Below are 13,676 nucleotides of genomic sequence, written 5' to 3'. Positions count from 1 at the left end.
TACTCCTGCTTAACGCTCAGCAAATTAGGAGTGGGACGACTGGTTCGCCCGTTGTCAGTATAATGTGACCGGGTGGGGCGTCCTGCTGGGTGTCTTCGGCAGTATGTCTCAGTGAGGTAGCACTATAAAGTCGGCATCAGTTCCGCGCTATCACAAGGAGACAAACACGAACATATCGCAGCCTCCCAAAATACACACACATACACTACACGCATGCATCTTGCACATAGGGGAGGCCGTCCTTAAATGACCTTAGCTGTTAATAGGACGTTAAACAAAATCAAACAAACAAACAAACAAATTGTAGACTAAAAGTTTCCAACATGTTGTGTAGAAAAAAGATCTTGGTCTGCATTCTGTTGTTGTTCCTTGTTAATTTTTCATCAATATGGAAACAATTTTACAGTGTAAAATTAATCAGGAATCGATTGTAAAATTAATCAGGAATAGATAAAAAGCACAAGTGAAGATTGGCTGTAAATTCAAATTGAGATGATGAGAAGCAAACGATTATTTGGATATAATTAAAGAACCACTTCACTGTGGCATTAATTATTGATTCTTGAATTTGTAAGTTTTAATGAATCATGTTGTAGTTTCAAGTGAAGATTTCAATAACACAAGGCAAAGTATAGACAGCAATCCATAGTCATCCATCTCCACATGGTCCTTGGTATCAACAAGAAGATTTTAAATGAGCTCCCAAGTATTAGGAAATGACTTAGACCGTACAAAGACAATTTCTATAACATTTCAGCTAATTGATTCAGCAGAATTTCAGTTAATGGTATAAACAAACATTTTCAAGATGGCTACCATGATGACTTATTAAATTTCCAATCAACTCCAAATTAACAATATTTGGTTCCAAAATATGAATTTGGATGGACCATGCACAATAAAATTTGAGTTCAAAATAGATATTCAAGATAGCTTGCCTTTTAGATTTGCTATGGACTCCAAATTAACAAAACTTGGTCTGGACCACACACTGATTATTTGCATAAAATTTCAGCAAAATTGCTTCAGTAGAATTTTAGTTCAAATTAAAAATTAAATATATTTCAAACTGGCTGCTGTGTGGTGTGGCCATATAAGATTTCAAATTGGCTCCAGTTCAATATAAAAAGAACTTGGTTACTAAGATTATTCCCAATATGTTTCAATAGAATTTTAGTTATAGTTTAAAATGCAGTAAAGGTTAACCATTGCCAGACAACACACAATGGATGACAGACAAATGGATAGCAGTAGCTTACAGGATTTTCATGTGAGCTAGAAACTAAAAAAGTCTTGTTTAAGAACATAGCATAGCTCGTCTATTCATGATATATTTTAAGTTAGTAAATATCAATAGCAATACATGTATCTTAACATATTGTAGGTTGTTAAACTGAATTATTTTAGTATCATTTTTTGGAGATGTACAATATAGGTAACCATACAAAATATGGGCTACAGTGAAGTTAGTGTCATATAGATGTATATCCGAATATTATATTACAATAAAAGAGATTTGCAATTAATATATAGTAAATGAAATCTTTGAAATATGCATGGCATTATAAAATGATCCACACCAAGTTGAATTTTAAGAAAACCCTTTTGGCCCCTAGAATAATGGATCAGCATATTGGTTGCACTCTCTATATAAATGCCCGAATCTTGTAATATTCAGCAGCTAATGAGTGTGGTGATCCACCACTGCACAAAAACACTTTCTCAAAAACTTTAACCCAAGTCCAAATAAGCTGTTTTTGGCCCCTAAATATGACAAAAGATCCTAGCGCCCACCAGCAAAAGTTGGTTCTCTGATCAGTCTCATAACTAGATATGAATAACCAGGGACCATGGGGAACTATATGTGAAATATGAATAGATCCTTCTAGTATTTTCAGAGAAATAGCACTAACAATCTTGAACTCTCACAAAATTCAAGATGGTCACCTGTCGGCAATCCAATTTAGGATTAGTTTAGTGATATATTTTTTGTTTGTAATGAGATTAACCAGGCCTACCTGACAAAAATATTAACTTATCAAAACATTAATTTTTGATAAAGTTATCCAATTAAATTATCTAATTGTCCAGTTCAAATTATTACTTATTGTTACTGTCAAATTAGGAAACCATGTGTGCCATTTATAATTTTGGTGTCAAAAAGATCATTCAGGTTATCGAAACAATATGGACGCCATGTGTAGTATGCTATCTCACTATCTATATTAACTTATCTTGTTGTCTCAGAAATGACGTCAAGTTGATATAAGCTTCTCATAAAGCTTACTTATTTCAAGCATTGAAATTTGATGGTTAAAAACAATGCAGCACAGGTAGCTAGGTCAGTAGACATTTTTTTTCTGAAAGCTACTTTCTGTACTTCTGTGTTTGCATTTCCTTTTTTTTGGTGTAATTGTTTGGTCACATATGAATATCAAACAAGAGGCCCAAGGGCCTTAGCGGTCACCTGAGTTATATCATAGATACTGGTAGCTTTATTTTATTGTTTAGATGTGATGTGGAAATCAGCATGTAAACTAAGTGAAATACAATACTTGTCATGTCATCAATGGATAAGAATTTGAAAATATTGGTAAATGTTTCCTTTGGGGCCCCGCTCTAGCCCCTGGGGATGGGGCAGGAATCCTAATTTTACAAAGTAAAACTCTCATTTACCCAAGATGATTCTGACTAAGTTTGAGCAATTTTCTGCTGAAAATATATAAAATATATACCGAAAAGTGTTATTTCCCTATATAAACTATATTAAACGTTAACCCCTCCCCAAGGGAGAACGGATAGCTCGGGGTCCTGATATTTTCAATTTAAATAAAGCCCCTGATGATCTTTCTTTCCACGTAAAGAAAATCACTGTAGTACCTCTGAGTCTGGAGAAGAAGATTTTTGAAATATTGATTAATTTTCCCTTTGGGGCCCCGCCCTGGCCCCAGGGGTCGGGGTAGGAATCTCAATTTTACAATTTGAAACCATCTACCTCCAAGGATAATTCTCACCAAGTAAAAATAATTTCCTACAGAAAGTTGTCAAAATATACCCAAAAGTGTTATTTCCCTATATAAACTATAGTAAACTTTACCCCCTCCCCAAGGGAGAACGGATAGCTCGGGGGTCCTGAAATTTACAATTTAAGTAAAGCCCCTGATGATCTTTCTTTCCACGTAGAGAAAATCACTGTAGTACCTCTGAGTCTGGAGAAGAAGATTTTTGAAATATTGATTAATTTTCCCTTTGGGGCCCCGCCCTGGCCCCAGGGGTCGGGGTAGGAATCTCAATTTTACAATTTGAAACCATCTACCTCCAAGGATAATTCTCACCAAGTAAAAATAATTTCCTACAGAAAGTTGTCAAAATATACCCAAAAGTGTTATTTCCCTATATAAACTATAGTAAACTTTACCCCCTCCCCAAGGGAGAACGGATAGCTCGGGGGTCCTGAAATTTACAATTTAAGTAAAGCCCCTGATGATCTTTCTTTCCACGTAGAGAAAATCACTGTAGTACCTCTGAGTCTGGAGAAGAAGATTTTTGAAATATTGATTAATTTTCCCTTTGGGGCCCCGCCCTGGCCCCAGGGGTCGGGGTAGGAATCTCAATTTTACAATTTGAAACCATCTACCTCCAAGGATAATTCTCACCAAGTAAAAATAATTTCCTACAGAAAGTTGTCAAAATATACCCAAAAGTGTTATTTCCCTATATAAACTATAGTAAACTTTACCCCCTCCCCAAGGGAGAACGGATAGCTCGGGGGTCCTGAAATTTACAATTTAAGTAAAGCCCCTGATGATCTTTCTTTCCACGTAGAGAAAATCACTGTAGTACCTGTGAGTCTGGAGAAGAAGATTTTTGAAATATTGGATAATTTTCCCTTTGGGGCCCCGCCCTGGCCCCAGGGGTGGGGGTAGGAATCCCAATTTTACAATTTTGAAGCCTCATCTACCAAGGATGATTCTGACCAAGTTTGAAAAAAATCCATCCACTGGTTCTTGAGAAGAAGTTGAAAATGTAAAAGTTTACGCACGACGCACGACGGACGACGGACGACGACGGACGAAAAGCGATTGGAATAGGTCACTTGAGCAAAGCTGAGGTGACCTAAAAATAGATTGAAGCCTGGAGAATTAACAGATATCACTAATGAGACGAATTACACATAGGTAACTCTGGTCTAATGTTTCACACCTATAGGTACCGGTAGTTCACAACCCCACAGGTAAATCTACCTGCAGGGCAGAGATCGTCGATCAGGGTATCGCTCCTAGAGAACCATAACAAGAGCAACATGAGCGGAAGCATGATACGCCCGTCAGACCCTCAGAAGGGTATTGATATATTGGAAGCAGGTAGTGACATATAATATAATTGTGTTTACTGCTAACGTTTTGTTGGTTACTGTGACCTTGCCATTCATTTACTGTGTTCATGGTGCAAACTATTTTGTGTTTCAGAATACACTTTTGTGGTCAATGTTGCTATTACTAAAACTAGAACTTTGGCTTTGAGGTAGGAGTCTTGAACTACAATTTGCTATGTCAAGTGTGATATGCCAAAACGCTAAAAATTAAACTCGACAGAAAAACCCGTTATATATGTTGAATATTATTGCTTCTAGCAGCTACCGTACAAAATTTGAAAGCAATTAATGGAAAAAGTTCTTTCGCTTACTACACAACACCCTTATTTGGCAATAGAAGGGACATAACTCCACGAAAAATGCACATAAACTTCTGAAATATGAACTCGTTTGAGCTATATTGATAGGGGTATCACAATACGCCAAGAGTGTATCACCATAATCATATATTGCAATACAGAATGAATATATTGCTATACGCATCCCGATATATTGTCATAGGAAGGATGTGCTCAATTTGATAATAAGTTGTTGTCAGAATGTTATCAAACTTAATCATATATAATATGGATCACATAGATTAAAGATTTTTGTCAAACCAACCATCATCGATTACAAAATTTGACCTATGAAAAGCCTGCTTTATGCTTATTAGCATATCTGTTAGAATTTGAAGTAATTTGCAAAGTTAAAACACCAAGCAGATTCATAAAAATATGCTTTTGAAAAATATTGCTGAACCTTTATACCCATGAATTGCGATATACCTGTTTTCTGATATATAGTGACAGCCCTATATATTACAATGCAATATGTGAACCAAGTTTCATCAAGATATGTTCATGAATGAAGGCAGGAGAGCGGTGACAAGGAAACGTAAACGGATGGACGGACAATGCAGCCCATACCATAACACGACCCGTAAGACAACAGGCGTATTAAAAGCTAGATTTAATCAAGAAGGGGAGAAGAGGTTATCAATGTTGTGAGAATTTGATGTTTCCGTCGTTTTTGTGTCGTTATATATACATCTCAATGAGTAACGGCCAAATGCATGCTTAAGAGTAAAGTAATGATGCATAGCGGCTCAAAATTCATGCATAACAGTACCTTAATGCTAAAATAGCCTGGGGAGAACACTGAAATTGCTTCAATTAATATGACGTGATTACCCTTTTTGGCTCTGCACCTCAGCCCTTGGGTTCATCCCCCTCCCATTTTGTTTAAATTTGAATTTCTCACACCTAGGATTTTGCCAGTTGCAATCATTGAAATACCACACAGTAGTAAAGAAAAAGAAATTGTTTCAAAAAATCTTCGACGACTTGATGCTTAGTATGCATAAGCTCAAATTGTTCGCAAGACCAGAAGCACTAACGAGAGTATTACCTGAGGTGCCTGTGATGATGGTTTAGGTGCAGAAACAGTACTGGTTTGAGCTGCTCCAGAAGGGACTGCCCCTGTGATAGGTTGAGTTGTAACAGGTGGCTTTACATCCCCAGATTCAGGCATCTTGCTGCCTTCTGGTGTAGACATCTACTTTATATCCTACAAAAAAAAACAATGGAATTTATTCATCAAGCCACTTTATTCTTACGGTTTGAAAATTTATAAGAATGGGAAAAAGTGAATTAAGATATTCTTTTCATTTTCATTAATAACCATTATATTTCATTGAATGGAGCAAATACTCTATTTCTTTTAAGTGAATGCTATGAAAGGTATTTACCCGATACCTTTCATGAAGAAATAAGACTCAGGAAACTAGAAACATTCTACATATGTATTAACATTTTATATGGGTATGTAGACATGTAATTGAATTGACAAACCATATCGCCAATAATGCATGCATGAATTTTAATGTCCTATCAACAGCTAAGGTCATTTAAGGATATGCCTTGATGTGTGTAATATATGTGTGCTTGTGTGTATGTGTGCTGTGGAGGCAGGGTATGCAAGTGTTTTCGCCTCATTGCAATAGCACAGATCTGATGCCAACTTTACAGTGCTAACTCACTGAAATACCATGCCTAAGGCACAATAGTATTCCGCCTGGTTACATTATACTGACAATTCTAACAGTTAAACCAGTTGCTACGATTGGAACAACTTCCATTTTTAGGGACTTTTGTTTGTCCCCATCCTCAATACTTAAGGGGCTACACTCCCTTTCGCTCTCTTCACCTCTGGAATATGTCATAGCAAAACTTAAGGCACAGGGCTAGCTATTTGATTGGTACAATGTAAAAATAATCCTGACCAATCGCTAGGCTGATACATGTCCCTTGAAGATGACAGAGGAGCAACACCTGACTTCAAAGCCAGTCAATAAACTGCTATGTGACTGATAGATTCTTTTGATGTATATCAAATGATCAAACTAGTGATCTCGTCTCATCCACAAGGTGGTGTACACTAAGCCTTCAATTTTACTTTGACATATTTCTCGGGTGCAGAGTCAACCACAGTGAACATAACCCCTGAGTATCGAGGATGGTTTGTCCCTGTCTCAGAAACAACACATTGCCTTCTTCACATGCAACACTAAGACCAAAATGGTGTACGCTTGGCAAGGGGATACCCAAACCTGGGTTGTAAATAGTTGTCTTTGGGGGCAAAGACTTATGAAAAGGACGGAGGCAATTTTTTCATCTGTTACAATTTAAATACAACTTATGGTGTTATTTTAATTTAAAAATTAACTATCTGTAGACAAAAATGATACGTGGCTATGTATTTTTTGGCTTCATCAATGTTATAACTGAACTGTTGACACATTTGTTGGTTAAGAGGTATTTTTGCAGAAATTGATCCAATTTGGGTCCTCCCTTCTTAGACTTAGTTATTTTTCAACCCATATTTCTACAATTACTGTCAATTGCAAGTTATTTGAGAGACATATCGCATGAATGTAAATTGGGTTGCATTACATATAGCCTAAATTATTAACAAAATAATAATGCGCAAAAAATACAATACAATGTTTTTATGAAATTTAACTATGTACCGGCAGTAGAAATCAGCTCTCAGGGTATTTCCAAATGTAAACAGAGGTACCATAGCAGGTGTGGTGCTGCTTTTAAGAGTTATACCACACTGTAAAACGTTTGTAAGTGTATGAATCAACTTACGGTAATTTGTGTTAAATATCGGAAATGGGAGCTATCTGATAATCAAAGTAACCAGTTGTAGGTCGTGTTCGAGGAAGTCCCGCTATCTCTTGTTCTCCATTGCACATGGGGATATGGAAAAAGCGCATGCGCAATGATTTTGGCTTGCCGGTTTGCGATGAGAAATAGTTTTAACAAAGATAATACGTTTTTCTTACAGATTCAAACATTTCTTCTACATAGAACAATTTTTGATGAATTAGAAAAAGGATTCTCACTTTAAGTTTACTTTTTTGAACTTCAACTTTACCATGTGATTTTGTTGACCAATCATGTACGACCAACTTTGATATTGGACGTAGTCGTCATTTGTGCGTGTGAAACCATCGAAGTTTATGTCGAATATACCTAGGATAATTTCCGAATTTGATGTAGAGATTAGTCTAAAACTTTCATGATTACTAACATGTAGTTCGCATCTTCTAAAACTTCTTAATTTCTGGGAAATAAGGATATTTTGAAATAGGTCAAAATCATGTGACGCGTATTGACCAATGAAATTGTCGCATTTTCAATTTTGGGTATATAAACTATTTAGTCGCCGGGATGGTTGGTAATGTTATTGACGGATGATAATGGAGCCTTGCTGAATCTAGCGGATAGAATGGTCTTGAAGAGCCATCCGACACTGCAAAGGTTTCAGCAGAATGCCCCGGCCAACAGTTCAGGGTACTTAGTGTAAATTTTTGATTTTCAGTGTCTCTGGAACTCGTTGCAATGGCTCTAAAAACGTGACTAGTACACTCTTGTGCAATGCCGCCATTGTAGAATACAGTTTCGCATTTGGGCTCCGTGGATTTTCACGAAAATAATCCTAGATATCGTTAAGAATTATAATTATTATTGACCCAAACATAGTTCGAACATCTATGAATCCGCTGTCATTAAAACAGCACACGAAATTATGAAATTAAAGCTCTATTTTATAATAAACATCGTTCATTGTAACGGAAGTACAGTATGAAAGGGTCCTGAACATCGGCAGTATCGTCGATACGACCGAACGTTTGAATGGCACACTAGCAAGTTTTGAGTAGTGCTCGAGACTACGAGTACTATATTTATTGTTTTTATGCATTAAAGCCTATTGAATGTGTCCATTTATTATTGCAATATTTGCTGTTGATCTTTCATTGAAGTTGCACGAGACTCGCCATTGCATTACAAGTTCCGGAACCACGTGAGATGCTCTTTCTGATTCATAAGCATATGATGCTTTGTGTAAAGAATCGTGCTTATTTTAAACAGCTTAGTTGAAACATGCTTTGGATAACTTTGTTTGTGTTTAGTCGTGTAATAGTTCTGAAAAGAAATGGGGGAGGGCTGATGGTGCTGCTGTGTATGGTTAATCTTAATTTAATACAATACAGTATTTTGGAGGTCTATTTCGGTATTTTCCCATTATAAAAAACTAATTGGAGTTCATTTTGTAGATGAATATTGATGGAGAGGAAGTTGTAGTTGAGTGAAATTGGGTCAAACTCTCAACAAAATCAGATTGTACAGTGCAGTTAGATAAAATAGGTACCTTGTCCACAAGGAAATGTTTGCGTGTACCAAATTTGGTTCTGTTCAGAGAAATCCTGATGTGCAGACTTCATACCATGCAGATTTCCAACAATGTGGCAGCAGTATGTTTACATTCGCTTCATATATTACAAACAGGTGTTTTGGTGTAATGACATCTGCTGATCACAGGTAGCAATGTCCTATTAGTCTTCGGTAGAGCATGTTTGATGCTGAGCAAATGATTGGAGGAAACTTGCAGGCCATTGTCAATATTACTTGTTTAATGTGGATTTTTACCAATCTGGCAGTGTTGCGGTACATTGAATATGTAAATGCAGTATCTAAACGCCACGCAATGATGTGCCATAAATAGGTATCAACAATGTTCGTGTATATTTTGGCATTATTTTACCTTAAGTTACTAGAAGTAATTCCCAGATCATCGGTTATCTTAGGCTTTGAAGAAAGTAACGACTCAAGAGGTAGAGGTCAGGTTGACAGTTTCAAAATTTTCTTGTGCAAATTAAGGGCAGATCTGGTTATGTAGAACCTAGCCAGAGTTTCCTTTGGCCCTAACACCAGACTTGAACATTTTGACAGATGTCTGGTGTGGGGCCAGAGCGCACTGCTATATGAAAACATGGAATTATCCGACACCGTTTGGTATCTGCAAGTTATGAGGTGCTGACAACGAAAATTTACGAGTCTATGACAATTTGCATATATCGATAAATGGATTATTTATTCATCCAAATCAGATCTTATAATCGCCAACAGCTTTTTGTAGGTCATGGGGTAACTAATCAACAAACTGTACTGATCCGGACTCGAAACGGAATGTATTCTTTGTTTAGAAGATATCCGGACCGCATCTTTTTGTTGATTTGTTGTTCCCCAATTCCAAACGGTGTCAGAGTACTCGAGTTTTCATATAGCAGTGTACTCTGGCCCCTCACCAGACATCTATATGTCAAAGGAAACTCAGACTTATTAGAACTATGCATTAGCCAAGTTTTCATAGCGTAAATGCATGGATTTTCAGAAAGTGAATTTCTTCCAATTTCGTGACAATCCCCTTCTCAAGATAGTTTCGTACAAACTGGTTGAGAGATGCTCTTGTTTATCCCTCTGATTTCAGAACAAAGGATTTGACAGCAGCAGTTAGCTGCAGCTGAAACAAATGTTTACAATGTTTGAGGAACATCTTCAATGCTAAAATAACCACAAAACTGAACCATTGACCTATAGAGCTGTCACGATACACTTTACCCACTATTCAATACGTATCTTGATATTTGTACCACTATTTGATTATTTCGATTCGAAACACCTTTATTTTAAAATATTAACAAAATAAGATATATATGCCGTCGATACACAGGAACCCAAAGTGTTTCCACACTTTTGATTTGAAGCTTGCCGGAGCATCACAAATTTTCATTTCCTTACCGCGGTCCGCCTTTTTGTTATGTATACTTTGTGAAAATTGTATCCTCGCAGAAGTTTGGCTGAGGGTTTAGAGATCATTCAATGAAATTTAACGTCTTGTAGACGTTTCTGCTGAAGCGGCATACACTAATATTCAGATCGTGACTATCGAAAATCAGGAAAAAAATATCGTGAAACGAACCGAACATAAATAATTGTGGTACAAGTGCATTGTGGCGAATCGTGACGCCTCTATTGACTTTGCACCGTAATATTCATTGTTTTTCATCAAACAATGAATAAAGCATACCCTTTTCCCCAAATAAGTTCACAATTTCCAGTTTAAGATTTTCTGGATTCTCTTTTTATCGTTAAAGATAAAAGTAAAAATAGTTTGTATCACTCACTTAACCTTAAGGCTGCTACGCACAGCATATGCCGTTCTGATCAGTTGGGTTGTCTGTGCTATGCTCGGCATATGCTGTTTCTCGGTCCATAGGTTTTGATCAGTAAACATGAAGTGTAAAAATCGGATTATTGCTATACCATGACCGAACGCATATAGTAGAAGTCTTCGGATTGGTTGTTTTGTCATTATTTTCGATATTCCCCGCAGCGTACCCTAGTAATAACCGAAGGTGTGGGAGAGAATTTCAAACAGAAAAAAATGTCATGAAAATGGCGGATTGAGGCGATGAATATGATGGTAAACATTTATTCTCCAGCATCACATACAACGATAATAAAGGGTTTGACATGGTTGATGTGGAAATACTTCGGTGTAATATAATATGTAACTTTCCAATGAAAGGCTTTGTGCCCTACACAAACTGAAAAATATCGGCGGACCAAGGCGCACATGTCGTCTGCAGGTGAGGCCAAATTGAACATTGACCGCGATACGTTATGTGCCGATTGATTTATTCAAACTATTTATCGATGATTTAATCATAAACTAGACCTTAGCTAAGATATGTCTATATGCCGAGTGTGACAGTAAATATATTGAATGACGACCTGAAACCTGTAGCAAATCACATGCAAGTCTTGATGAAATACCTGAGAATCTCTGTGTAAATGTACAGCGTCTTATGTCAAAAATGAAGTTTGCTATCTCTGTTATCATTTGCCAATCACATTAGCTGACAAAAATAATTTCAAAATTATCTTGTGCTTAAATCTGATTAATTAAAAATTTCACCTATCCTTACCTTTATTACCACCTGTACAGGTAAATACTAAAGCAACTTTAGAATTGAAAACATTAAAACAAACTGGAAACAATAACGAACAATTTTCATTGAACTTTTATTCACATATAACAAATATTTTTCAAGTTATGCACATTTGAAAAATCAAGTAAATAAATATTTATTTCAATAATTAATTCAGCAGTGGTGTCCCTCTGCTTAGAAATCTGGGTAGCAATCTAAGGGTTAAGTTGTGCAATACAATTCAAGATCACCATTATATTCACATATCTAAGTTCAAATAAGTAAATCTTTAAGAAAAATATCTTTATGAAACCCGAAGTATACCTGTGCAGTGCACTGTAATTGGATCAGTGAACTTAACCCCTGGGAGAAGCTCAAATATTACCGACAAGTGAAGTAGGTATATAGGGATATAAGAGGAAAATGTCCTTGCAATTAATCTGCAGTTCATGTGACATATTGGAAATCTAGAAAAAACATTATCAAACTAAATGCAAATCAAGTCGAGAGCATTTCGTTGAATTGTGATTCGTCTAATGTTTATATTTATAGCAATGAATTGTAGCAATCTCCACCATTCAGGGCTGTGCAATATGCTACATCATAGCTTAGGCATCTAATTATGACTAGTGTCTACGGAGCATGGGATATTGATTACACATGTCGCCCAGGAGTGCCGACATTGCATCACAACACCTTCAATCAAGGAAAACTGAATAAAAATTCCCTGAACAGAAATTAAATCCTGAACTATCTATCCTTGTATGGGATATGATGGATTTTTTGGGGAGCTTGCATTGGCGTACATGGCACATGATAATGGTACATTAATTTCCACTATCACAGTGTTGTCATAGACTTTGATTTTGCATCAAAAAGCAATCTTAACATATGATTTTGTATGACAAGGTCCTAGTTCGAAATCTTTTCTCTCATTACAGATAGATGATTTTACAATTTTCCACAAGCCTTATTTGACTTGTGATGACTGGGAAAGTAAAAGTTTCCCAGGAGGAATTTAGTGTTCCTGACAGTTCCCATTGTCTGACAGGAAGATAATGCAGACAGACATGACTAGGTAAATAATTCAATACTGTAATTTAGAAATATTTACTGTAAAGCTCCAAAATTTGTTGAAATATTTGTGTGCAAAATCAATGACACGGAGACTTGAGCATTTTCAGCAAATTCAGAAATTTAATTTTTATCACTTGCACCTGTTAGAACGTCATAAAAACTCTCAAAACATTGAATTACCATTATTTGCTGGTAACACTAACAGCAGGTGCCAGACAATCTAAAAAAAATCAAATACAGTTTTAAAATTTGTTATTTATTGCAGCATCTTCACTAACTTGTATGTGGTTGTTTCAGGGAAGGAGGCGACTCCATTCTTAGCCCTGGCAGGCACAACTCTGCCAGTGAATATAATTACACAAGTGATTCAGAAAGGTCCACGGACATCAAGATGGAAAACAACTTGGTATGTTATTGATATAAAGAAACTTCAGTTGACCTTGGTTCTTGATAGTTACCATGTTTTTAATTTGCGAAGTATATGTCCTGGGCCTGGATCCGCATCAAAGTGGAGCCATATTTTTGTTATCAATTTGATCACATTTCATTGTGACCTTTTCCACAGGATATTTTGAAACTTGCTGTATTTGATGAGAATCACGGAGTGTTCAAACTTTACAGTAGACCCATAAACAATCGCCATGCGAAACACTAGGTACGGTCTATGGGAATCACTTATTAGTCGAAGATGTCTATTAAGTTATTTCCTAGACTATGATGGGTATTATTCAATGACAAGTAATTTCCTGTTGTCAAGCATTAACTGAAACTTAAGGTCTACAGGAAGTTGGGGTGGAACTCCATACTTTTATGACAAACCCCTTGGTTAATCCATCAGATGTTTAAATTTGAACCTGGTGACTGTAACTTGTCCCACAGACAGAATATTTTAGGTTCTTT

At 36.4% G+C, this 13,676-nt stretch overlaps 2 protein-coding genes across 4 annotated transcripts in view; one reads left to right on the top strand and one right to left on the bottom strand.

Annotated features, from left to right (window-relative positions):
• Positions 1-7,629, bottom strand: part of LOC110447572 (WD repeat-containing protein 5) — a 20,130-nt gene extending 12,501 nt beyond the window's left edge. Inside the window, exons 1-2 of the mRNA XM_021493352.1 lie at positions 7,510-7,629; positions 5,765-5,923 (exon numbers count right to left, since the gene is read on the bottom strand). Coding sequence (XP_021349027.1) covers positions 5,765-5,911 — 147 coding nt within the window. The 5' untranslated portion in view covers positions 5,912-5,923; positions 7,510-7,629. The remainder of the gene's footprint in view (positions 1-5,764; positions 5,924-7,509) is intronic.
• A 188-nt stretch (positions 7,630-7,817) lies between these two features.
• The window catches only part of LOC110447570 (bromodomain-containing protein 3-like), a 43,511-nt gene continuing 37,652 nt past the window's right edge, over positions 7,818-13,676 (top strand). For all 3 annotated transcript variants that reach the window (XM_021493351.1, XM_021493350.1, XM_021493349.1), the window contains exons 1-3: positions 7,818-8,217; positions 12,641-12,777; positions 13,074-13,182. In XM_021493351.1, the coding sequence (XP_021349026.1) occupies positions 12,758-12,777; positions 13,074-13,182 (129 nt within the window). In that variant the 5' untranslated portion in view covers positions 7,818-8,217; positions 12,641-12,757. The remainder of the gene's footprint in view (positions 8,218-12,640; positions 12,778-13,073; positions 13,183-13,676) is intronic.

Source organism: Mizuhopecten yessoensis, unplaced genomic scaffold (genome assembly GCF_002113885.1).
Source record: "Mizuhopecten yessoensis strain PY_sf001 unplaced genomic scaffold, ASM211388v2 scaffold3459, whole genome shotgun sequence".
Taxonomy (NCBI): domain Eukaryota; kingdom Metazoa; phylum Mollusca; class Bivalvia; order Pectinida; family Pectinidae; genus Mizuhopecten; species Mizuhopecten yessoensis.
This window is presented reverse-complemented; position numbering and strand designations above follow the sequence as displayed.